This window comes from Cyrtonyx montezumae, unplaced genomic scaffold (genome assembly GCF_038088225.1).
Source record: "Cyrtonyx montezumae isolate F1298 unplaced genomic scaffold, pur_monq_1.0 scaffold_19, whole genome shotgun sequence".
Lineage (NCBI taxonomy): Eukaryota > Metazoa > Chordata > Aves > Galliformes > Odontophoridae > Cyrtonyx > Cyrtonyx montezumae.
The window spans coordinates 4,291,031-4,314,462 of NW_027071925.1; the positions used below are offsets into that span (position 1 = coordinate 4,291,031).

The 23,432-nt window shown below is 63.6% G+C and overlaps 4 protein-coding genes across 5 annotated transcripts; 1 reads left to right on the plus strand and 3 right to left on the minus strand.

Moving 5' to 3' along the window:
- Positions 1 to 75: 75 nt before the first annotated feature.
- Positions 76 to 1,282, plus strand: MCRIP1 (MAPK regulated corepressor interacting protein 1). Its single transcript, XM_065735275.1, has 5 exons — positions 76 to 127; positions 215 to 261; positions 333 to 451; positions 536 to 634; positions 744 to 1,282. Exons 2-5 carry the CDS (start codon positions 254 to 256, stop codon positions 806 to 808), a joined length of 291 nt encoding a protein of 96 aa, XP_065591347.1. The 5' UTR covers positions 76 to 127; positions 215 to 253; the 3' UTR covers positions 809 to 1,282.
- Positions 1,283 to 5,561: 4,279 nt separating this feature from the next.
- On the minus strand, positions 5,562 to 13,714 carry GCGR (glucagon receptor). Of its 2 annotated transcripts, none has more exons than XM_065735611.1 (14): positions 13,581 to 13,714; positions 8,372 to 8,525; positions 8,078 to 8,174; positions 7,818 to 7,925; positions 7,523 to 7,644; positions 7,316 to 7,422; positions 7,086 to 7,239; positions 6,863 to 6,983; positions 6,717 to 6,777; positions 6,516 to 6,585; positions 6,343 to 6,431; positions 6,133 to 6,271; positions 5,986 to 6,027; positions 5,562 to 5,921 (listed from the first exon to the last, which is right to left on the minus strand). In XM_065735611.1, exons 2-14 carry the CDS (start codon positions 8,420 to 8,422, stop codon positions 5,631 to 5,633), a joined length of 1,452 nt encoding a protein of 483 aa, XP_065591683.1. In that variant the 5' UTR covers positions 8,423 to 8,525; positions 13,581 to 13,714; the 3' UTR covers positions 5,562 to 5,630. The 2 variants fall into 2 exon arrangements, with proteins under 2 accessions (XP_065591683.1, XP_065591682.1); XM_065735610.1 differs by having other exon boundaries at positions 6,863 to 7,022.
- A 1,929-nt stretch (positions 13,715 to 15,643) lies between these two features.
- SLC25A10 (solute carrier family 25 member 10) lies at positions 15,644 to 19,737 on the minus strand. The gene is made up of 11 exons (XM_065735280.1): positions 19,632 to 19,737; positions 18,181 to 18,300; positions 17,961 to 18,075; positions 17,829 to 17,877; positions 17,501 to 17,542; positions 17,363 to 17,406; positions 16,864 to 16,934; positions 16,692 to 16,784; positions 16,442 to 16,519; positions 16,313 to 16,369; positions 15,644 to 15,872 (listed from the first exon to the last, which is right to left on the minus strand). The coding sequence occupies exons 1-11, from the start codon at positions 19,722 to 19,724 to the stop codon at positions 15,771 to 15,773; spliced, it is 864 nt and encodes a 287-aa protein (XP_065591352.1). The 5' UTR covers positions 19,725 to 19,737; the 3' UTR covers positions 15,644 to 15,770.
- A 322-nt stretch (positions 19,738 to 20,059) lies between these two features.
- MRPL12 (mitochondrial ribosomal protein L12) lies at positions 20,060 to 23,269 on the minus strand. The gene is made up of 4 exons (XM_065735282.1): positions 22,971 to 23,269; positions 22,800 to 22,877; positions 22,591 to 22,725; positions 20,060 to 20,400 (listed from the first exon to the last, which is right to left on the minus strand). The coding sequence occupies exons 1-4, from the start codon at positions 23,223 to 23,225 to the stop codon at positions 20,284 to 20,286; spliced, it is 585 nt and encodes a 194-aa protein (XP_065591354.1). The 5' UTR covers positions 23,226 to 23,269; the 3' UTR covers positions 20,060 to 20,283.
- Between the last annotated feature and the right edge of the window lie 163 nt (positions 23,270 to 23,432).

Here is a 23,432-nt window from a genome sequence, read left to right on the forward strand (position 1 = left end):
GGGGGGGAAGGGGGGCGGGGTTTGGGCGCGGGGCGGGGCCGCGTGACGTCGAGGGCGGGGCCGCGCCTGCGCGCTGCGGCGCTTCCGTGGCGGCCCGAGGGCGAGCGGAGGCGGGAGTCGGGCCCAGGTGAGGGGCGCGCGTTGCCATGGCGACGGGCGCGGGGCCGCCCGCGGCCTAGCCCCGGCCTGGCCGCCTTCTCCTTTCTCCCCGCAGCCGCGCCGAGCCGAGCCGCGCCGCCGCACGCACCGCGCCATGGCCAGGTGAGCCCCGCCCCGAACCCGGGCCCAACCGCGGCTCCGGGCCCCGCTCAGCCCCCGCGCTTCGCTTTCAGTTCCCCCGTGTCTCGCGTCGTTTACAACGGCAAGCGGAGCGGCGGGCCGCGTTCCCCCGGCGCCGGCAGCGAAATCTTCACGCCGGCCCACGAGGAGAACGTGCGCTTCATCTACGAGGGTGAGCGGCGCGTTGGGGGGGGGGAGGTTGGGGCCGCGGCCGCGGCCGAGCCCCGCGCGAACCGCCCCGCCCGTGTCCCCGCAGCCTGGCAGTGCGTGGAGCGCGACCTGCGCAGCCAGATGGGCTCCGAGCGCGGCCTGGTCGAGGAGTACGTGGAGAAGATGCCGAACCCCAGCTTGAAAGGTGAGCGGCCGCGCCCTCTGTCCGCTGCGGCCGGAGGCGTCTGGGAGGGCCCGGGGTGGGGGGGGCGGGAGCTGCGGCGCGGACAGAGTCTGTGCTCTGTTCCCCGCAGCATTTAAGCCCGTCGATCTGAGCGACCTGAAGCGGAGGAACACACAGGATGCGAAGAAGTCGTAAGGCAGGTCCCCCCGCTGATCGGCCGGTCTTTAAAGTCCTCAAGCAGATTTAAGTTGAGATTTTGTGTTGATTTCCTCCTCTGGTTACTGTACTCTGCCCGTGGGAGAACCAGTCAGCTCTGGGGCTGGCTTCGGAGCTACCTGAATTCTACAATGCTTGGGGGCTCACTGAAGCTAGACAGAGCCCTCTGTAAAAGATTGCAGCCCCTGACCTGCAGCTTCCTCAGGCCTCCGTGCTGGGCTCACCGGTCACTTGTTTTTCTTCCATCTCTGTCCCTGTTGTACTGAGCACTCGGGCTCCCTGGGCTCTAGTGCAAGGCAGGGCAGGGCACCTGTGCTGTCAGGTAGAGGCAGTGCCAGCTCTGCTCCCCTTTGTGCACTATGGGTGCTGGATGGAGTGGACCAAGCGGAGAAGGAAGGAAACCTGATGCTGGCCTGGTGCCAAGGGAGACACTGGCAGCCCCAGTTCAGCACCATCAAGCAGCTGATTGCTGCCACTTCGGCACACTTTGCCTATTCTTTGCTCCCTGGTTGGAGGGCTTAATTTGTACCTACTCTGCTAATGCCCAGGGCTCATCAGTGCTGCCAAAGCTCTTGGGTCTAGTCTAAATCCGATGCCAGATTTTCCTTGTGCTTAGATTGGGCTATGTCCCTGCAGTGCTGGTAGTGGAGCTACTTCTCTTTCCCTGTGGGGGGAGGGACAGAGAGAGGTTCCAGAACCAAACATCCCTGAGGTGCTCTAAGCAGGAGCACTGAGTTGTGCTCAGCCCCTTCCCACCCCCAGCCAGGGGAGTGGCTAGCACGGACTTAACATTAAAAAGCTCATTTGCATCCTTGCCTGAGCAGCTCCTTGCTGTTTGAGCACTAACACCACCTCCCATACATGCACCCTTTGAGGAGACCTGGCCCCCACAGCTGCCTGTAGCATTGTGCACTGGCTGTGGTGGTCAGGTCTGACTTGCCCTGGGGGCTGACTTTCTTGGGACCCTTGTTCCTGCGTAATCATTTCTGTGCAGGGATAGTGACTGTGGCCTCAGCGCCCATGTGAGCAGAGCAGCTGTGGGGCTGCTCAGTGCCTCTGGGCACGTGGGGAGCTGTGTGAGCAGCCTGCTGCCTGGGCTCAGAGCTGGCAGGGAGGGAGCTGCAGGGGCTGTGCCCAGCACGTGGTGGATTCCTAGTGCAGGGGAGTTGTGGTTGCTGTTAACTTTCTTTTGTTACGTCATTGAGTGATACTGTTCCCTTTTTATTTTTTTTTCTATTTTTTTTTCTGTTGTCTGTCACTTGAGGAGTGTTGTAAATAAAAGCTGGTGTTCTTTTGAGTCTGCCTCTGTGTGGCTCTGCCTGCTCCTCCATTGCACATCACAAGCATCAGCTCCAGGGCCACCTCTGCCCGACCTGGCTGTGTGCTGCTCACACAGGGCTGTGCTGGCTGTGTGGGTGCCCGGTGCCCACAAGAGCTCTCAGCCATGCCATGGGTGCTGGGCCAGTCCCACGGGGCTGTGCCCTCACTCAGCCCCTCTCCTTTGAGCTGTGTATGCACATTGCATCTGTCTGCAGCCTTTCTGGAGTAGTATCCTTTTTTTAGGCTTCTGAACGTGTCCTGATTTGTTGCTTAAACACTGTGTTTCTTATTTTAGGCTTCAGTGCTGACAATAAACATCAGAGTTTTGTGTACTCCTTCAGGCCTGGCCAAGCCCTAAGGACAAGGATCACAAGGGGCAGAAGCCACCTCGTTTCTTGATTTATTCATTTTCTGGAAGGGGTCTTGCCCTTGCACTTGCTCTGGGCTCTTAATTTCACTGCAGGCACGTACAGCCTGGCACCGTGTGCTGGTAGCACAATGCCCTTGGGCTCTGGCAGCCCTCCTGCCAGCCAGCATCCTAGGAACTGTTGCTGGACCAAAGATTGAAATGTTCAGACTATTAATACACCCGTATCCTTTTCCCTCTCCTGCATTTATGGCATTTAAACTATACTTAGCATTGCTAGAATTTCTCCTCAAGTGCACCTCTGTGCTGCGCCGTGACCCTGTTTGCCTCCCATCTCCAAAACGTTGCTGTGGAGCGCCGGGGTGCACCGCCCCTGGATGGTGCCTGGGCAGCGCTGCGGGAGCTGCCCTCTGTCGGAGCAGCAGTGAATGGGGACCGCTGCCGCCTCCGGGTGGGCCGTTCCCGCAGCTCCTCGCGGCTGCTGGAGGCGTGGGTGATGCGCGTGGGTGAGGCCGCGTCCCCGTGTTCTGCAGCGGGGTCAGCAGGGCGTGGGGCAGGAGGCTGCAGGGCTGCAGCCCGCTGCTGTGTGGCTGTGGCACAGCGGCTGTTTCGGGGCCCCAGCACCCAGCCCTGGAGCCCTCTGCCTTGTTTGTCTCTTGGCTGCTGTGGTGCTGGAGGCGAACTGCTCGCTCAGGCTCTAATGAAGTGTCATACAGAAAGGATTCTCTAAAGGCTGCTAACAAAGCACGGGGTGACTGTGGTGAAGCAGCAGGAGGGGAGGTTCAGGTGGAGGGGGGGTGCCCTGAGCGGGGCTGAGGCCGGAGGCCGAGGGAAATCAGGCTGTTTACCTATAAAAATCAGACCCGGCCATGGCTTATTTTCGCCGTGACTCGGCTCCGGCTGTTATCATTAGATTAAGTGGTGGGAGGAGGAGAGGTATGTGTTGTATCATTGAATTAAGTAGTGGGAAGAGAGAATGGTAACAGGCACAATCTACTTAGCAGACCAATTTGCAGCCTCCAATTACCCTGATGAAGCGGCAGTATCACTGCGGGGCGAGCGAGGCCTCGTGGGCGCCGGGGGCTGCCCGCCGTGACCCGGCTCAGGTACCGCTCCCGGTGCATCCTCTGCACGGCTCTGCTCCTCGTCCCCGCTCAGTGCTGGGGGCACGGGCACGGGCACGGGGACGTCGCCGCGAGCGGGGGTGGGCACTGCACGTCCCCGTCCGGCCGCTGCCATGGGAACCCGTGGGCGACGGCGGCCGCATCGCTGCGCTGCTCTGCCCGCAGATGTCAGCCCTGCGCGGGGGTGTGAGCGGCGCAAGTGCGTGTGTAGATGCGAATGTGGCTGTGTGTGGGGCACAAGTGTGTTTTCAAGAGTGGGGGGAGCACGGTGGTGCTGGTGCTGTCGGACCCCACGGCCGTGTCCAGGTGCCCAGGGCTGCTGACTGACAGCGCGGTGTTGGCACAGCGGGGCTGGGGGTCCCTGTGCCCCTCAACTTGGCCCCAATGGGGCGCCACGGTTCTGCAGGGGGTGGATGGTGTGGGGGGGGGGGACAGTGGTGTGTTGCCATGGAAACACTGGAGCAACAGGCACTGGGGCCGGCGCCGTGCATTGACCATATTTACCTTCCCAGAAACCGCCTCGTGCTTCAGCAATTTGCTCCAATTAGGCTCGTTACCGCATCAGGAGGCCGCGGTGACGGCAGTGCCGTGGGGACAAGTGGCGGCTGGCGCTGCAGCCCTGGGTCCATCCCCATCCATGTCCCCATGCCCAGCCCCGTCCCTGCCATCCCCTCTCCCAGCTCACCCCGTGCCATGGCACTGCCGTCCCAGTGCTGTGGTCCCGTGGGTTGAGCTGCCCTCACCATTGCAGCCCTGGCCCTCGGCCCCATGGTCCCGGCTGCTGGCGCGGGGCTGGCCCCATGGTGGGTGAGCAGAGCAGGGCTGGCTGGGCAGCCAGCGAGTTGTCACGTAAACAGAGGAAAATTACTGTGTGCTCGGCCAACACCACGCAGCTGGGATCAGTGCTGAGTGCTCTCCTCATGCCTGCCCGGCCCCACTGATGCTGCTGCCCTCGCTGCAGCTCCCTCAGCCTGGAGGGTGTAGGCAGGCTGGGACTGGCGCTGGGGCAGAGAGGGATGTGGCAGTGGGGCACTGCCAGCCTGGTGCAGCTGGGGCACTGCACTGTGCTTGTGTTGTGTGGCACAGCTCGTGCCTATAGAACAGGTGGGGACAGTGCACGCCGGGCTGCGCGTGGGTCCTGATGCGGTCTGTGGGGGCTGCCTGTCCACCCGGGTGCAGCCCGGGCACAGGGCAGTGAGTTAATCCCTGCACAAAGCCATTGTGGTTCCTAAAGCCGTGGCATCCGGGCTTAGCGCTCATGTGCACCGCACAAGCCTCTTAGGGTGCCAGCCCACCCCACCGGCTGCCCAGCCTGACCCATGGCACTGTGGGGACAGCCTGCCCGGCCTGAGGGTGAGAGGACCCCACGGTGCTCAGCGCCAGCAGCAGCTGCTGCCCATCCTCAGGAGAGCAGGGCTGAATGGGCAGCTCCAAATGATTTAATTAAGGGCTCCTGGCAATGCTGATAGAGCTGATTAGTGGCTGGAGGAGAACTGCAGCCCCCTCCCCCTCTTGCCTGTACCCTGCTCACCTGTGCGCAGCCATAGGGACAGCGGTGTGGGGGCTCCCAGCCACGTGGCCCCATCCCCAGCTCGGGGTGAAGTTCCCATCACCCACAGGCAGATGGGGACGCTGTTGGGTGGTGGTGTCACCACTCCCCACCCCCTGGACGTTCATTCCCCACAGACAGGCACACTCAGAGCTGGCCCTGCAGCCCGGCATGGGCCCACACCTATTTACACAGTTATGACATAAATTACACCACTGCGCAGAGGGTCTTGCAGGCGCACAAGGGCAGCACCACAGGATAAACCCCACCCCCCCAATTCCCAGCCCCCACAGACCCCCCATCCCCTGTTCCCCTCCCCAGCCCCACTCGCCTTCTCCATCCCTGTCCGTGGGCCACTGCACGGCCCCGCAGTGCCCGGGGTGAGCGCAGCAGCCGCCCCACAGCTCAGTCTGCCTCAGCCCCACGGGTTCAGCCGTAGGCTCACAAGTGGCTCTCGGCCGTGGTCTCGGGGAACTCATAGCAGTGGTGCCTCTCTCCCATGGCGAGCTGCTCAGCAGCACGGTGGCCGCTGCTCTCGAGGTAGTGGGAAGCGGAGCGTGCGGCCGCGCCGCGGCCCGTCCCGTTGGTGCAGCCGCCCACCAGCTGGTGCTTCTCGCAGCCGCCGGTGCCGTTGCGGGCACTGGGAGCGTGGCTGTAGGTGTGCTTGTACTCCTCTGCCAGGTCCTTCCCCAGCTTCCAGCGCTGCCACCGCTTCAGCAGCTCCGCCTGCACCTGCGGGCGGCCGCCATCAGCACAGCCCATCGACCCCGCGCCCGCTCCCAGCTCGGCTGCTCACCTCCTTGTTGACGAAGCAGTAGAGAATGGCCACCAGCATCCCCTGGGCAGAGGCAGGAGAGGCATGAGGGGCAGTGGCCAGCCCTGACCCCGGCTCTGACCCTCCCAGCACAGCGTCCCTGTGGCCAGCCCGGCCCTCTGCGCTCACCTGGAAGGAGCTCAGGAAGAGGTCGAAGAAGAGCTTGACGTAGCGCAGCGTGCCCTGGGCGTGCTCATCCGTGATGAAAGCAAAGATGACCTCGTGGATGCCCAGCAACGGGATCAGTGTCAGCGTGGACTTGGCCAGCCTGCACAGAGCAGCCAGCCATGGCGTGGGGCCGTGCCACGAGCACTGCACCACCCGCGTGCGGGCACGCACCTGAACTTGTAGTCGGTGTAGCGCATCTGGTGCGCGCGGAGCTTGGAGACGAGGATCTGGATGATGCGGATGAAGATGAAGAAGTTGATCTGTAGTGGGGAAGAGAGAGCCTATGAGGGGCACATGGCAGAGCGAGGGGAGGTGGTGGGCAAAGCCGTGGGCTGAGGGCTCACCAGGATGGCCAGGAATGTGGGGAAGCGGATGATCCACCAGAAAGCCATGTTGTTGTTGGTGCTCCAGCACCTGCAGAGATGGGGACCACGGGGCAGCCCTGCACCAAGGTGGCTGCAGGGCTGTCCCATGGATTTATCTCCAATATATCTCACACGTACCCCCTGTGCCCCACACCCCCTATGGCACAGGCTGATACTCACTGGATATTTTCATAGAGAAACTTCACAACGACCCAGGGGATGAGAAAGAGCACAGGTGCCCCTGGAGGGAAGGCACGGGGAGGGGCAGGTGAGGCACAGTGCAGGCCCAGGGATGGGGATGGGGATGGGAATCAGGCTGTACTCACCCCAGCCAATGCACAGATAGAGGGTGAAATAGCTCCTCTCGGAGAAAACAGCCACCACCAGCAGGTTGTGCAGGTAGATGCCCTCTACCAGCAGCCAGCAGTAGTTGGCCACGATGCTGTACTGCATGAAGACCGTGGCCGCCCGGCAGCCAGCAGTAGCCTGCAGGGAGGGGTCAGGGCCTGCCATGGTCCCTCACCCCCAGCCCCCACTCCCCCCGCTCACCTCATCACTCAGCCAGATGCGCACGTTGTTGTCGTCGATCTTGTCGCTGTAGTGAGTCTTGAGCAGGGCGTCGATGACCAGCACGGAGACGCCCTTCACGATGAAGGAGGCGAAGAGGTTCATGTGGATGTAATTCCTCATGCAGTGCAGCTTGCTGGGGAAGCGGGGGACCGCCGTCATTGCTTGCTCCCCCACAGCCCCCCCCCACTTCAGCCCCTGCCCACACCCACCTGAAGCCCAGCAGCACGGCCAGGGCGAGCAGCAGAGCGCACAGGGACATCGAAAAGCCCACGGTGTACATCACCCTGAAGCTGCCGTAGGTCTTGGCAAATTTTTCCTGGACAGTGAGGGAGGCAGTGAGGGTGAGGAGTGGGGCGGAACAGCACAGGGCGGGGGCTGCACTCAGCTGCCCTGGCAGCCCCCTGCCCGCTGCCCACCTGTGCCTCCAGGTCCTTGGCGTCGATCTGGCACTGCGTGGCATCCCGCAGGGACTGCCCCTTGGGGCCCGTCACCCACTCCCCATCCGGCCCGCACGTCTTGAAGACGTATCTGTCTTTCACTGCACGGGGAGGAGGGAGATGGGGCAGCTGAGGGCAATGGGACATGGCCGGGATCTGCGTGCCAGCCCAGGGGACACGGAGCAGCACACCAGCAGCGTGCACCCGCACAGAGGTGTGCATGCACACACAACCCTGCCCTGCTCAGCCGCCCCACCCTGTGCCCTGCTGCTACCTTTCTGGTACCAGGGCAGGTACCAGGGGCAGGAGACGTTGACGGTTGTGTTGGGCAGCGCGTCGGGCCAGCAGGAGAACTTGTCAAAGGTTCGGTTACAAACCAGCTCTGCGGGGAGGCAGAATAGAGATGCACTCTGATTCAGCCCATGGGGGGTGTCAGCTCAGGAGCCCCCACAGTCACCGTCCCCACACTGCCCCATGCCCACCCTCGGGGGGTCCCTTTCCCAGCAGGGCAGTGGATGGGGTGCCCCTTCTCACCTGTGGGTGCAGGCATCCGGCTCATGTTGCGGTGGCACTCCTCGCTGTAAGCATTCCAGCTCTCGAAGAGGAAATCTGTGATCTGGGCAGAGGGGCCCTGAGGGCACCAGAGAGGTCACCAGGGCCAGGCAGAGGCAGGCAGTCCCTAGCCCTGCAGCTCAAGGATGGCCGTGGGCAGGTACAGATGGATGTGCCACCCTGTGCCGTGTGGACAGCAGGATTGGGCAGTGGCTGCTGTACAGTGTGATGTGTAAGGGGCTGTGGTGGGCAGCATCTCTGGGAGCCCATGCTTACCTGGCAGCAGAGCAGCAGCAGCAGGAGGGTGAGGAGATGTGGCTGGGACATGCCTCCAAGGCTGCAAGCTGCATCAGGAGCAGGGTCCTGGCTTCCTACCGGCCCTCAGCAGCTCCTCTGCCCTGGCAGTGAGGGCCCTGGCACACGGGCGACCCTGCACGAGAGGTTGGGTCACAGAGATGTGCAACTGGGGGTGTGCTGTGGGGTGAGTAGAGCTGCCATAGCCTCACTCGTGCCCCCCTTCTCCACCTGCCTTTAACTTTCAATTGTTTCTTTGTGCTCTTCCCCATTAGTCTGCAGCCCTTGAGCACCTGCCATTTCCTCCCCAGGATGGCATTGTCACTGCTGCCAGTCACCTCTCTGCCTTCCCAGAGCAAACCCAGCTGCCCCTGCTCCTTTCACCAGCCATGAGCAGTTGGAGCACAGCCACACTCAAGATGTGACTTGCTTGCATGGGGTGGGCCCTCACACTGGGAAAGCTCCCAGGCTCCTGAGGCTGCAGCTGGGGATCCCATCATCCCTGACCCACCCCCAGCTCACAGACCTGAGCTAAATTCCCCCCATTAAAACTGGCGTGTGATGTGCACCAGTGCTGATCCACAGCACCCCAGGACCATGCGAGGCAGTGGGGATGGCCATGATGCTGGCACATCAGTGCACCCCATCCCTCACCCTGCGGGCCCCCCAGCCCCAGCACACTGTGGGCATGGAGGTGGCTTCAGAGGCAGAGGTGGCTGCACAGAAAAGGACACTGCCACCCTGGGGTGGTTAACCATTAACCGCAGGGATCCCCGCTTGCAGGGCTGCGTGGCCCCATGTCAGCTTTGCTGCCAGCTCCACTGCTCCCAACACAAGCAATGGGGAGCCTCATCCAACACGGCACCCAGGAGCTCGCACACAAAGCCTGGCTCACGAGGAGCCATAAACTCCCTCTATCCCCCTTAAGCCGGTTATGGGGCTCCTGTATGGGATTTCAGCCCTTCTGACAAGGGGGCAGTGTGGCAGCTGATGCTGCAGCATTGCTGAGCCCCAGCCTCCCCCCACCTCCCCTCCAGCCATCGCTCCCAGGGCTCACTGCTCTGCTCTGCCTATATTTATCCCTGGGAAAGTCGTGTTTTCTCCATGCAGACCCGCTCGCCATGTTGCAATCAGCTGCCTGAGAAGCTCATTAATCAGCCCGTGGCGCTGCAGATGTGGCTCGGGGAGCGAGACCTGCCTGCGTGTGCCTTATTAGGCATTCCCAGGACAAGACACAGCCCCTGGAGACAGACAGAACTCACTGCGTGGGCTCTGGGACCTTCACCGATGGGCACCTTCCAGTCACCTGCCCACAGCAGCATCCCCATCCTTCTGCCCCACGCAGTGTCCCCACCTGTCCCCTCCTGCTACCCCCCATGGCACCCATGATGCCCAGCCCTGCCCTGAGCATCCCTGCACTGGGGAGAAGCACTTCTCTGGGGCACAGCAGTGGAAGTGCTGGCAGCCCCTCTCGGGCTGGGCAGGCAGCTCTGGGGCAGAGGCAGCTCTATTTTTAGCTGCTGCAGTGGGATTTAGCATGGGGAGCCCTCTGGCCTAGACTCCCCTCCCGGCTGGCACTGCTCCCCAGGCCCCGGGGCCGTGCTGCGGCCAAACTGGGCAGACTGCACTGGGTGAGGGGTCCTGGCATGTGGGGCAGTCACGCTCTTCACCTCCGGCACAGGGCCCCAACACACCCTGGCCCTGCAGCAGGGCCCTTCCCAGGCCCTTTCCCCCAACTGCCCGTGGAGCTTTGCAGCCTCACTCCCCAGCAGCCTACAGAGTGGGGGTCCCCACACTCTGGGAGGTGCAGCAGTTCCTGGTGAGTGGGAATGGGGGGGAGCCAACTGCTGCTCAATCCAGCTCTGCGGGGCTGGCACAGTGGGTCTTGGGCTCACAGCAGCACTGAGAATGGCCCAGGAGCTGGCAGTGCCAGTGCTTGTGGTGCTCCTGCTGGATGTGCTGTGGCCACCAGGACCAAGATACCCCTGTCCCCATCCATCTCCAGAGGAGGTGCCACTACGGGATGGACCCAGCCCATGTCACCGTCTCCCTTTGCTGGCTGGCTCCAGGCACTACATTCCCCACTGCTCTGAGCCACGGCCACCAAGCCCCCGCCATGTGGGTGGGTGCATCTGGTGGGGCTGCAGGGAGCACAGGGGACTTTTGCCCCATGCTGGTGTTGGGCAATGCGGCATGTCCCTGTGTCATGTCTCTGAGGCTGCTGACCCCGGTGCAGGATGGGCTGCAAACACCGAGCACTGCGCTGCCTGCAGCAGCAGAACGGAGACCTTGCACCCATAAGCAGGAGAGGAGGGAAAGGAATCGCGGTGCTGGAGAAAGGGACAGCGCCCAGCCAGGGACTGGGCGTCACCAGCCCCTGGGAGTCCCAATGTGCTCTGTCTCATCCCTGCCCCACAGCCCCAGCACGCGGCATTGCGGCAAGGCACAGGAGATGGATGAGCACACGTTTATCCCCACACACGTGGAGGGATGCTGTCTCTGCGGGCACACAGGCCCTGCCCTGGCCTGGCACCATCCTGTCCACCCCCAGCTGGGGTTGCCTTTCACATGGGGAGGGAACGAGCTGCACATCTGAGACTGCTGCAGCTCATTGCTACATGGATCAGTGGCTTGGGGAAGCCTCCATGGGGACACCCATGGGCATCTGCAACGTGACCTGTGAGCAGCCTGGCACAGCGCAGCCGTGAACAGAGCCTGGTTCACACAGCTTGGTCCCTCTGTTCAGCTCTCATCCCTTTGACCCCTGGGGATGAGTTGGGAGCACACAGCTGAGAGCTCAGGAAGTGGTAGTGGGAGCTGCCATCCTCCAGACCCCGGGTTTAGCCCCTGGTGCACTAATGCAGCACTTTGCATGGCTGGCTTGGCTTTGTGCTTCAAGCTACAAGGCAGCACAGCGGGGGCTTTGGCACTTGGCAGGGGAGGGGATGGTGGAGGGCCAGGGCTGATGCAATGCCAGCGCGAGCCGGGCCCTGCAGACACTGCTCCTCTCTCCTCTCAGCACCACAGCAAGCAGGACAAGCAGTGCCCAGAGATGGCTGTGGTGAAGAGGTCTCCTGCACCCCGTGCTGCCTCCACCTGCACTGTCCCTGAGCTTTGGGACACCCCCTGCTCCCCACTTGCAACCCCCACAGCCCCAGCCCCCATCTGCCCTCTGTGAAACGAACACGAGGAACTTGGGCTGCAGAGGAACAGCTGAGCTGCCTGGGGCACCCCTCACGCTGCACGACCACAGCTCATTTGCACAGAGCTGCATGACGGCGGAAACATCGAGCACACAGAGAGCCGACGTCACGAGGCACCGACAGCACTGGGTCCTGTGCCACTTTGGACCAAGAAAACCTAAACCAGCCTGACAGCATTTTCGTCAACAGCAACTCAGGATGCAAACAAGCAGCAATCGGCCCCACGCCGTCCAGACAAGGCGGTTTGCATCATCTCCAGGACTGCTGAAGGAGAAGGGGATGGCATCTCCTGCAGCTGCCCCATGCAATAGAGGGAGCGCAGGGGTCGGACGGAGGCAGTGTGGGGCACAGAGGGGTGCTGATCAGCAGCAGTGCGGCTCTGTATGGGGGAAACAGGTTTGTCTAGTTCATCACACTGCATGAACTGGGGTGTGAGACGGGAGGACAGCACGAGAGACTCAGCGGGCGACACGTGTGGGCAGCATGTCATGGGGGAAGCAGAGGAGTGGGAAAAGCCTAGGAAAAGGTCAGTGCAGACAGGCGTGTGTGCACGTGAGCCCGCTCTGGGGGCTCAGCACACTCCTGCCCAGCCCAGCTCACAACACTGATGGGCACTGGGGACAGCTTCAGGGTACATCAGTGAGGAGCGAGCTGCAGCGGGGCTGCAAACATGCAGTGACCCTGCACACAGCTGCCCCATCCCAGGAGGGTGTCCTCACCCCAAAGTGGTGCTGTGGGGCTGCAGGCAAAGCTCTCTTCCAGCTGCTGGGCAGACCCCGACACACGGCCCTGCAGGGCACAGGGGCTTTGCATGCAGGAGGACGGCTGAGCAGAATGCAACAGAAGAGCAAAGGGGCTCTGTGCCTCCCCTGCTTCAGGCTCCCCAGCCCCTGACCCTGCGAGGTGCAAGGAGCTGAGCTGTGCTCCACAGCTGGTCTCAACACTGTGCTGCAGCTTGGGGCTTGCGGTCACATTTTTTCATTAACTATTTTTAATCCATATTTTGCCTCTTCTCCGCTCAGCCTTTTTTTTTTTTCTCTTTCCCTCTCCAGGCAACAGAACATAAAAATCAAAAAATAATAAAAAATCATAATAATCTGCATCACAGTGCACGGAAAGGATTGGTGGGAAGGACGGGAGCTGGCAGCTGAGGCGGCACTAACATAGCGAGGAGGGGGAATTTTCCTGTGGATGCACAGATAAAGCTGAGAACATCATGGCACAGGTCAGGACGCCCGCAGTGTGTGTGGTGGGCACGGCACAGGGTGCAGTGAGGAGCGGGGAGGGCACGGGGTGGGCAGTAGCTGCCGTTTCACACTGCACACAGCCGGTTTGGCACTGGCGTGCCCTGCTCTCCCTGTGCCACCTCGCAGGAGCAGCCGGGCTGGGAAGCACTGTGCCGGGCAGAGGTGAGCTCTGCTGTTGCTTTGGGGATGCGCATGCAGCCGCCAGGCCGGCAAGGTCACATACCCAACATGTCCTCGTTAAACAAAGCCATTTACCAACACCGTGTTGACACAGCAGAGCTTGGGACAGAGTCACAAAGGGCACTCGCCGTGGGCCCCTGCGGCATCGGGAAGCCTGGGGAGCAGCACGGAGGGTGGAAAAGTGTCCCCTGCTTCTGCCCGACACGAAATCACCGCTGTGCCCGCAGCCGGAGCCCGGTGGGCACCATTCAGACGGGGGCACCTATGGGAGATGCTCCCAGCACGCCCGAGCCCAATCGATGCCAACCACCCGGTATGGGTGCACAGCGGCCACGGCAGCAGCGACTGCCGAGATACCCGACGACCGAACCACTCCCGGGGACACCGAACCGGACGCGGAGCGCACTCAGAGCCGGGACCAGGGCCCCCCCGCCCCGGGCTCAGCCCCGTCGGGGCTCGGGCCGTTCTCCGGAGCCGCGCCCCGAGCTCACGGCCACGCGTTGTGCGGTGTCCGCCGGATCTGTGCGGGCGCTCCCCTCCTTCCCTCCTCGCCGCCCGTACCTGTCGGGGTTGGGTTGACGGCGGCTCCCGGGCGCATCTCTGTGCTGGCGGAGACCGGGACCGGGACCGGCGCGTTCGGCCGCTCCGGCGAAAACTTTTGCCGGAGCCGCAGCGGCGGCGGCGGTGGCGGCTCGGGGGGGAGGGACCGGCGCGGGGGGGAGGGACCGCGGGAGAGACCGCTTCCCGCCGCCCCTCTCCTCCCGCTGGCACGGAGAGGTGGGGGGGAGGGGGCGCGGCCCGGTGCCCCCTCCCGGTGTTTCCACCGGCGCGGGCAAAAGGTCCCGGGAGCCGCGAGCGCCCGCGCCTGTCACCGCCTCTCGTCCCGGCGCTGCCTCCTCCGCTCCGTTCCGTCCCGGTGCTGAGCACCCCCGGGCCGCCCGGACAGCCGGGATCGCACCGACCCCGTGCGGGAGGGATGCAACCGAACGCGGCTTCGCCGGGTCAGCTCCGCTCCCGGTGCGACCCCCGCGCTGCAACCCGGCCCCGTCCCAGCCCCGGGAGGTGACGGGTCCCCCGCTCGCTGCCGGTGCCCGGTGCTGGCGGCTCCTGCTCGCGGGAACGGGGCTGACTCCGCGCTCGGACGGATCCCCGCGGGGCGGTCGGGAGCTGCGCCGACCCTCTCGTTCCGGCCTCCGCTGGCGGTGTCGGGTCTGTGTTTGCCATGCGCTGCCCTGGCGGAGCGCGGCCAGGTAAACACGGCCCGGGGCGGCCGCGGCATCCCCCGAACCCGGGTCGGTCCGAGCTCTGCGGCGCGGGGCACCGTTCACCCGGGACCGCCCGCGGGAGCTGCGGGAAACGGGGACGGGGAGCCGGGCAGAGGGGAACGCAACCCCCGGTGGCAGAGGGCCGCTGAGCCCCGAGGGACGCGGTCGGGGCACGGGAGAGCGGGGCCGGCGTGGGGGAGGGCTGCTCCGATCCCCGGGGCGGTGGATCCCCACCGCCGCTCGGCACCGCGCCGGCCCGCACCTGCCCTGCGGCTCCCGCACGGCTCCGGGCACCGGAACAAAGCGGCGATGCCAGCCGGCATCATTAGGCTTCGTTAAGGTGACGAGCTTTCACTTCTCTGCTGTCCCAGGCTGGCTCCGTTCCGGCCGCCGCGGCCCAATTAGGGTCACGTCCAGGACGCAGCGGCCGCCAGCGGGCACGGGCCCTTGGCACGGCTCTGCCCGGAGCCCCGCACGGGGCTGCGAGGTGCCCTCGGGACGGGGACGTCCCCGTTCCGTGCGGTGCTGAGACGGGGAGCCCGGACACCCATCATCTCCGCAACTCAGCGGGGTGCAGCTCCTTGGGATGGGGGGGGAGGGGACACACCGCACCCCCCCGCTCTGCCCTCCCCCACTCGAGCGGGACGCCGCGTTTGTTCCTCTGTTTATTATACATTACGGTCGCAGATATTCCAGTTCTTTGATCCCTCGGGGCCACTCCGCACAGCGCTGCGCGCGTGGAGGGCGGTGCCCGCAGCCCCCGTGGGGTGGGGGGGGGAGAGGGGGCTGCCAGGCGGGGGTGAATGGGGGGAGGGTCACCTCAGTTCGGGGAGCAGCGGGGCAGGACGGACGCTGCAGGGCTTGAGGACGGTGATGTGGCAGCAGTAGGATCACAGCAAGGCAGCGCGGCCGCCCCACAGCCCCCCCCCCCCGGGTCCTTTCTCTATCATTGGTATAAGGCACAATCCCTGAAGAGCCCAGCGGGCGCTGGGGAGTTTTGGCTGAGCAGAATGGGGGGGGAGGGGGTGGGGGGACAGCTGGGGGCTGCACGGGGGCAGCGGAGGAGTAGAGGAGGACAGAGGCACTCAGCAGGAACTGCTTACGTTCACTAAGCCCACGTCCACCCTTGCTGTTGCAGGAGTGGTGGGAGCCCCTTGCAGGACCTGACTGCTGCCTGGGCACAGCAAAATGGGCCCCCACCAGCCCCCCCCCGCTGCAAGCTGAGCCCAGGAGGAGGCACGAGGCGGTGCACTGGGGCAGGGTTGCTGTGGGCACTCCGGTGGGGGTGAGGGCAGAGTCAGAGTGCAGAGGGGACGAGACCCAGGAACGTCTCAGAGGTAATGGAGGTGCTGAGAACGAGGGTGGGTGTGGGATGGGGGCTGGGACCGGCCGGCCCCGGGTGCAGGGATGTGGGGAGGGGGCAGCCCTGGCCCAGGGCGGTGGTGGGGGTTCTGCAGTCCCGGGGAGCAGGGTCCAGCCCTCCCACTCAGGTGATCACTTTGATCCCAAAGTATTTTCGCAGCTGTTCCAGGAAGACAAAGGTAAGGACGGTGTGAGGAATGAGCCGAATGGCAGCGGGAACGAGGCCCTGCGACGGGACAGCAAGAAGGGAGTCAGCGTGTGGGGCCAAGAGTGCCTGCAGCCCAACTGTGGGGATGGACATGCAGAACAGCAGTAGTGGGGAAACCACACCGGTAGCATCTGGAAGGAACCTTGCATCCACTGAACCCACTGTGGGGTCCACCTGGGAGATAAGCACATGGGGAACTTCACCCAGCCCCACACACCGGGCCCAGAGCTGACCGTGTCTGCAATGGTCAGTGACACCCAGTGACTGCTGGAGCATCACTGCCAGGACTGCCCTCCCATCTGGGATCCCACACCCAGGCAGCAAGCCCAGAGGAGCATCCTGCAGCTCTCCAGGGCCTGGCACAGGACCGTGGCTGCAGAGCCCTGAGAGCTCTGTCCCCAGCACTGCTATGAACACCGACCTCCATTCCTGCCCGACCTCTCTTTGCACTCACACACCTTGTAGAAGGCGAGCGGGCCGAGCTTGGCAGTCTCCATGGCACAGTGCACAACACCCTGGGGCGAGAGGGAGAGAGGTGATGAGGCACAGCAGGGAAGGGGCCGGGAGCTGCAGGAGGGACTGCTCACCCGGTACTCGCCCTGCGAGTTCATGAGACGTGTCTTCAGCACGTCCAGGGGCTGGCACAGGAATGTGGCACATCCGCCCTGTGGGATGCACGGGGATCACGGCTCTGCCTGGTGCAGAATGATGGCTCCTGGGTACAACCCAGCAGCACAGGAGCCTCTGTGCTCCATCTGAGCCCCAGGACACCACCCTGAGCCTTGAGCCCGGCTGCAGACAGCCCCAGCCCCAGCACTGCCCCCCTGCCCTGCTCACAGCGATGAAGCTGGCCAGGAAGTGCGTGAAGATGTTGTCCGACAGCAGCCCGGTGGTGAGGACCAGCTGCTTGGCTTGGTCATAACAGGAGAGCTGCAGGGACAAGCAGTTAGCAGCACGTCCCTCCCTGTTGTGCCATGCGCTGCTCCATCCCCCAGCCCCACCATCCTACCTGCCCCACAGTGACCAGGGCCCCTCTGCTGGATGCCATCGTTGCTCCTGAGAACAGCTTCCTCAAGCCCTCTGTGGATAGGGGACGACACAGCCCTGGGGCATTGCTCACACTCCCTCTTCCCCAGGCACCTCCTCCCCTCCACCCCCCCCAACTCCAGCATCTCATGTTAAGCACACGTGTGTGTCACAGCAGTGCCACAGGAATGGAGTCCCTTCAGGTCAGCTCCATCCCCGCCCGCTGCCACTCATTCCCCCAACCTTCTCCAGCTTGTTTTTCCCAGCAGCTCCTGGACGGTGCCTCTCACAGCGGTGTGGGCGTGCTGCCATGCCCTGTGCCACAGCCACGTGCTGCAGTGATGTCCTCAGCCCGGCAGGCCCACTGCTGCCCCATCCCCCCATCTCCATTGCTGTCCTGGAGGAGCCCCCTGCAGTGCTCCTGCAGGGCAGGCATCCCCGGGGGGGGCTCACACCCCCTCCCACTGCAGACACAGCCTCACCTTCCCGCAGGACACGATACATGCCATCCAGGGCATGGGAATAGCTGCAAGGAGCAAGAGTGGGAGATGTCAGGGGCTGAGATTCCCCCACGGCACTGCCTCCCCCAGGCCAGAGCACAGCCCACACTCCCCACTCACTTTCGCCGCAGGTGGGCCGGCTGCTTGACATCGTTCTGCATCCTGCAAGGCAGAGCAGGGGGGGGTGTCATGTCCTTTACAGGTGGGCTGAGGTGGGGGAGACCCCTGCCCCCCTGCAGCACCGTGCTGGGGTCTGCCCAGGACTGTGGCTCGCTCCCAGAGGACAAGAACCAGCCCTCCAGGGCCCAGCTCAGGGCCATCCCACTGGAGCAGCTTGCCCTTCAAGACCTGGAGATCCCCACCAGGACCTGCTGTGACTGCAGGGCACCAGGGCACAAGAGGCATCAGGAAGGGGGGAGTACAGCACAACAGCGAGGGCAGAACTGACCTGACGTTCACCATGTCTGCTGGTGTCCCCACAAAGCCACCAGTGAAGCCTGCAGCCAAAGCAGAGCTGAGCTCAGGGTTCCTCCACCCTCAGGGAATTGGGTGGTGGGGGGGTTCCCAATGCCTCACTCACCTCCCACCGCACCCAGCAGCACTTTCTGGTAGAAGGGGGGAGGCCCCTGGCTGCCACGGCCCAAGTGGTCCCTCACAGTCTCATAGATGGCAAAGCGGGTCAGGGAGTACGTCATCTGGGGGAGAGGGAGGGTGACCCACCGGGCCCTGCTGCCCAGCCCTGCAGTGTGGGCACCCACCTGGCGGCACCCACCTGGCGGCACCCACCTGGCGGCACCCACCTGGCGGCACAGCGAAGCGCTGAGCCCGTTGTACAGGGCCAGGATGCCGTCGGTGCGGATCACACGCAGTGCCATCCCCATCATCCGCATCTTCACCTCCTGCTGTGTCTGCAGGTGGACCTGGCGCAAAGCTTGGCGGTGTCAGGGCACTGCCCCACGGTGGGCAGCTCCTGGAGCTCCTCAGCACGGGGCTGCCCCCATCTGAGGAGCGCTTGGAACCTTTCCTGGCCTGGCCCAGCAGCACATGGGTGGAAGTGCAGGAGGTGGAGCGCCGAGCACTGCCCCTCCCATGTGGCTGCCAGCTGGAGTGGCTGCAGGAGCAGGGCCCGTGGCAATGCCACGGTGTGCAGCCGACCAAGGAAAGCCCCGGAGTGCATCACCGGGGGGATGACCCAGAGACACGTGAGCAAGTGAGCAACCAGCACAACCTGGTTGGAAGGAACCAGGTGGCACTGCTGCTTTCACGACCTCCCGCTGCCCTGGGCACACGTGGCCTCCAGGAACAGCAGGAGGAGCAGAGGCAGAGATCGCTCCGCAGCACTGCTCCTGTGCGCTGCAGCCCCACCGGAGCAGTGCAGCAGCTCCAGCACCATTAGCGAGCAGGACTGCCCCGGGCTGCTGCAGCAGAGCCCTCGTGCAGGAGCTGCTCAGCCTCTGCCGGAGCGTGTCCTGAGCTCAGCGCAGCTCTGTGCTGTGGGTCAGAGCCCAGGGGACGTCCCAGCGTGGGATGCACAGCGTGGGACGCACAGCGGGACGGTGGGAGCGCGGAATCCGGCTCCTGCTGTGCAGGAAGGGCTCGGCCTTTGAGGCTGGAGCTCTCTGCGTGCCACGGCAGCGCGGGCTGTGCGGGGCGGGCGGGGGTCGTGCACCTACGGCCGGGCCGGGTGGGCTCTCCCAGGGTCCAATGTCCGCAGGCACGGAGGAGTGCCCTTGGCCACCTGCCCGGCTCAGGGCTGCAGCTGTGGCCCAAAGGCAAAGCTCCGCGCTCAGCCCCGGCCTGGGCCGCTCACAGCCCGCTCGCACACCGCGGGGCAAAGGCCGACCCTCCCCCCCGAGCTCCGCCGGCTCGGCGCGGGGTCGGACCGAGGGCGCCCGGCCCGGCTCCCAGCCCGCCCCGGCCCGGCGTCCTTCCCCGCGCGGAAGGAGCCCCGAACCCCACGCGGGGTCGCGGCGCAGGGCAGCCCCGCCGGGCTCTCCGCCACTTGGCCGCCGCGGGCCGGGTCAGGGCTGGCAGCCACGGCCGCGCGCGGCCCCTTTGAGCGGCGGCGGGGATGCCAGGCGCCCGGCGTCTTGGCCGGGGACGCGCAGCCCAGTGGGCCCGCGGCCAGCACCGAGGGCACCGCCGCCGCTCCCGGCCACGGCCACGGCCACGGCCACGGCCACGCTCGGCCCTCCCGCGGCGACCGCCCCCGGCCGCCGCTCCCCGAGCCCCGCGGCCGCCGCTCCCGCACCTTGAGCAGGTCGAGCGGGTGGGTGCAGCAGGCGGCACCGCACGACGCGATCCCGCCGAAGTACCACCGCGACACGCGCTGCTGCTCCGCCATCGGCGCCGCTCTCCTCCGCCGCCCCGCGCCGCTCCGCCCCGCGCCCCGCCCCGCTCCACCGGCGGCCGCCGCCGCTGCGGGAGCTCCGCCCGGCACCGCGGCAATGAGTAACCAGGGCCCGGCCCGCGGTACCCAGCGGGGAGGGAAGGTGGGAGCCATCCACGCGCGGGCGGGAGAGGAAGGAGCGAGGAAGAGGAAGCACACAAAGCGGCCGCGCCGCGCGGGGGGGGGGGGGGGGGAGTGATGGAGCAGCACCCCGGCACCAGCTCCGTGCCCGTGTGCGCATGTGCGGTGCACAGCCCGGGGGAAGCGGACGGGGCTTTGACGGATGACGGTTCTACAGAGGTTTTCCCATTTGGCTTTTATGAATGTAGAGTTCATCGCGATGCCAGAACTAGACAGCAGCCCCGCCAAACCGCACACCATTGCTGCGCCGAACCACGCGGCGCGAGGACATCTCACGCTCAGAGCTGCCCAGGGCTCGGTCAGCACGAGCACTGCGGGCGGGCAGAAGCAGCACGTGCTGCTCCAAGAGTCCCTCCGGGTGACACTGGGCTCCCTACTCCAGAACCACAGTCCCTCCTGCTGCCTCCAGTGCCGTTTTGATCTTCTCCGCTTCCTCCTTGGACACGTTAGCCTTGATCTCCTGCGGAAGGGACTCCACCAGCTTCTTTGCCTGCGGGAGGTACCAAGCATGAGACTCGTAAACCAGCTTTCTCTAACCAGATTAACAGATTTAAAGCCATGAGCCCGACCTCTGCGTGAACAGAGCAGAGGAACACACGTAATGCTCTAAAACCCCAGACTTCCACCTGGAAGACAGAATCCCAGAACTGCAGGGGCTGGAAAGGACCTCTAGAGATCGAGTCCAACCCCGCTGCTGAAGCAGCTCTCTAGCCCAGGGTGCACAGGTGAAGACATCTACCTGCACTACAGCACATCCAGCTGGAACACAGCCAGCCCTGGCAGCACATCCTCCTGAGCCACAGACCCTCTCCTGTGTGATGTGTACGTGACGTGCACGGTGTTCCCAGGCATTCAGCCCTGGAAGGTGCCTGGGACACACAGCCCTCTGCTAACACAGCCACTGACCCGGCCTGGGCCGTTTCTTCAGCATGAATGTTTTGGTTTACATACTTGTGCCAGCGGGCGGAGAGGCCGTCTGAGTTCTGTACACAGCTGTGAGTGAAGTCACAGAGCCCGATGTACTGCGGCAAAAGAGTTCCAGTACAGACTCTGCCTGACAGCACAGTTTGGTATTTTCAGTACTTTATATACAAACCTCTGACGTTATGAAGTACGACAATAATTAAGGCACTTGAAAACGTTTTGTAACTGGTTTAAAAAGCATTCCTCGTGCCTTTTTTGCTTGCTTGTTTAACTGCAGTGAGCGATGGGAACAGGGTAGGGAGGGTACAGGCCTGCTGCAGTCAGAGCACTCCTGCTCTCAAACCACACAGCAGCAACAAACCTGGGGGGGTTCCATAGTGAGGAGCTGCAGCCAGCTCCCTGTGTGCTGTGCAGAATGAACAAACTGACCCTTGGTTTTGTCAGCTCAGGGCACGCTGGGCACAGCGACGGTGTATTGGCAGTGGCAAAAAATGCTCTGTTGCAAGGGATAACTGTCGTGCTGCTGTGCAGATGAAGTTGTGCCTCCACGCACAAGAGCCCATGGCGGTGTCTGGAAGGGACAGCCTGCTCTGGATAGGACACGCAGCACAATTGAGGCTTTTCATCTGTGCTCCCTAACACTGAACTTCTGTTCTGACATGGCCTCAGCCCCAGGGAGCAGCTGCTCACATCTCCGTGTGGGAGAACATCACTGAGAGCCCCTGGGCAGAGATGGGAGCTCATTTCCAGCAGTACTTTTCCTCCACATCATTAAGAGGATTTCATTTAAGACCACCTTAAATCTTGTTTTAAAGCACCTCAGCCAGATGACAACTCCTCGCTTACAATAATGGTTTATCAGCTACACTTTAAACACAACCTCCTCAGGCAAAGCCAGCTTTCAGCCGTATTTGTTTTCTGTTTTAAATCAAACTACCACATAGGCTAAATCACACTTTTCAAAGTTTGCCATCAATAACTGCACCCACTAACTCGTGGCGGCATCACAAGTGGAACCAGCTTGTTCTACAGGATCCACATTCTATGCCATGCTGACTTCACATTGGTTCTCCAGACTGTTTTTAGCTGTAAGAGGGTTCTGGCATCTTAATCATTGCTGGGACATAACGTTCAGGCTGACCAAGCAGGCAGATAGTTATTTCCCAATGGGCCGCTGGAACTGACATCACTGAGGACCAGAGTGTCTCTGTTATTATTTGTTTCACAATACATGGTTTGGAGGATGCTCTGCAAATCCTTCCCAAAATAACTGGGCCACATATGAAAGCAGATTTTACACTGCTTAGCATTGCTGCCTTGCAATTAGATACACAGAAAGTGCTGCTATCATGATCTTCAAGGTATGAAAGCATCATTCAGCACAGAATGGAAGCATGTTGGATGCTTCCACAGTGACAACTGTGCCAAGCTTGGCCAAACCCAGCAGCAGTGAGGAGTCCTGGCTGCTCCCAAGTTCTGCAGAAAGCCCCACAGCAGCTCTCACACTGGGAGAAAAGAAGAGTAACACAGAGGGCTGTGAGCTCTTTGCTCTGACCCTCAAACCTCACTCCTTCTGCTATGGGCTCAGCACTTGAGAGCTGGGAGGGACTGAGGGATGTCCGCCAGGCACAGCGAGTCCTGTTTTGCATCTTGACCTCCTCTCTGCTAGGAGGGGCACACTGAGCCCCACCGAGTGGGGACCCCAGGCAGCCTTCTGAGCAGAGACCGCTTGGGGCTGGGGCAGCCCCGTCCTCACCTGCACGAGGTTTATGCCAGGCACGAAGTTCTTCACCTCCTTGATGAGCTTCACCTTCTCAGTAGCCTTCAGCTCCGTCAGTCGCACGGAGAAGTGTGTCTTCTCCTTCTTCATCGGGACGGCCTCCTCCTCCTCCTGGAAACAGCCGCAGTGTGATGAAGGTGAAGCTCCCAGGCCTTACCTCCCCCCCCCCCAGTCCTGCACCCTACCTGCGGGGCCGGCTGTGCGGCCACTGGGGCGGCGGCGCCCGCGGGTATCACCCCCACATCCGGGATCTTCAGCGTCTCCTATGGGAAGAGCGGCGGCATCAGCGGGCGGCGGGGGCCGGGCCGAGCGGGACAAGGCCGTGCCGTGCCGTGCCGGGCCGCCCGCGGACCCACCTTGAGGAGCGCGTTGAGGTCGGCGACCTCCAGCAGTGTCAGCCCCGCGATGTCCCGCACCAGCTGCCGCACCTTGGGCGAGTACTCCTTGGCGGCCGTGTCCAGCGGCGCCCCGGCCAGAGCTTCCCCGGCCAGCGCTTCCGAGCGCCTCCGAGCGCGGCCCGTGCTCAGCGGCCGCGCCGCACCCCAGCGCCAGGAGAGCGGCGGGCGTTGGGCCAGGCGCGGCGGCAGCGCCAGGCGGGCGGCGGGCAGCATGGCGGCCGCAGAGGACACGGCGCCGCTCTACCCCGCGCTCGGCGATCCCGGCGGCCCCCGCGCCGCGCGTCCGCCGCTCTAGGCCGCAACCCGCCGTCTCTGTGGTGGATACGAGGCGGCGCTCTAGCCGTTGGGTCCTCCAAGACTCGTTGGTTCCGGTAGGCGCCGCGCCGCACGACGCAGCGCAGCGCAGCACGCCGCTTCGTT

Excerpts from the sequence above, each read along its gene's own strand:
- MCRIP1 (XM_065735275.1), top strand. Across the intron at positions 452-535 it reads CGTGCGCTTCATCTACGAGG|CCTGGCAGTGCGTGGAGCGC; the intron begins GTGAGCGGCGCG and ends GTGTCCCCGCAG. Across the intron at positions 635-743 it reads GCCGAACCCCAGCTTGAAAG|CATTTAAGCCCGTCGATCTG; the intron begins GTGAGCGGCCGC and ends TGTTCCCCGCAG.
- GCGR (XM_065735610.1), bottom strand. The coding sequence starts at position 8,422 with ATGTCCCAGCCACATCTCCTCACCCTCCTGCTGCTGCTGCTCTGCTGC. Across the intron at positions 7,645-7,817 it reads CCTGCCCTGGTACCAGAAAG|TGAAAGACAGATACGTCTTC; the intron begins GTAGCAGCAGGG and ends CTCCCCGTGCAG. Across the intron at positions 6,586-6,716 it reads TTTCTCTATGAAAATATCCA|GTGCTGGAGCACCAACAACA; the intron begins GTGAGTATCAGC and ends CCATCTCTGCAG.
- SLC25A10 (XM_065735280.1), bottom strand. The coding sequence starts at position 19,724 with ATGGCGGAGCAGCAGCGCGTGTCGCGGTGGTACTTCGGCGGGATCGCG. Across the intron at positions 17,543-17,828 it reads GCAGACATGGTGAACGTCAG|GATGCAGAACGATGTCAAGC; the intron begins GTCAGTTCTGCC and ends TCTGCCTTGCAG. Across the intron at positions 16,935-17,362 it reads GTATCGTGTCCTGCGGGAAG|AGGGCTTGAGGAAGCTGTTC; the intron begins GTGAGGCTGTGT and ends CCCTATCCACAG.
- MRPL12 (XM_065735282.1), bottom strand. The coding sequence starts at position 23,225 with ATGCTGCCCGCCGCCCGCCTGGCGCTGCCGCCGCGCCTGGCCCAACGC. Across the intron at positions 22,878-22,970 it reads ACCTCAACGCGCTCCTCAAG|GAGACGCTGAAGATCCCGGA; the intron begins GTGGGTCCGCGG and ends CTCTTCCCATAG. Across the intron at positions 22,726-22,799 it reads CCGCACAGCCGGCCCCGCAG|GAGGAGGAGGAGGCCGTCCC; the intron begins GTAGGGTGCAGG and ends GGCTGTTTCCAG.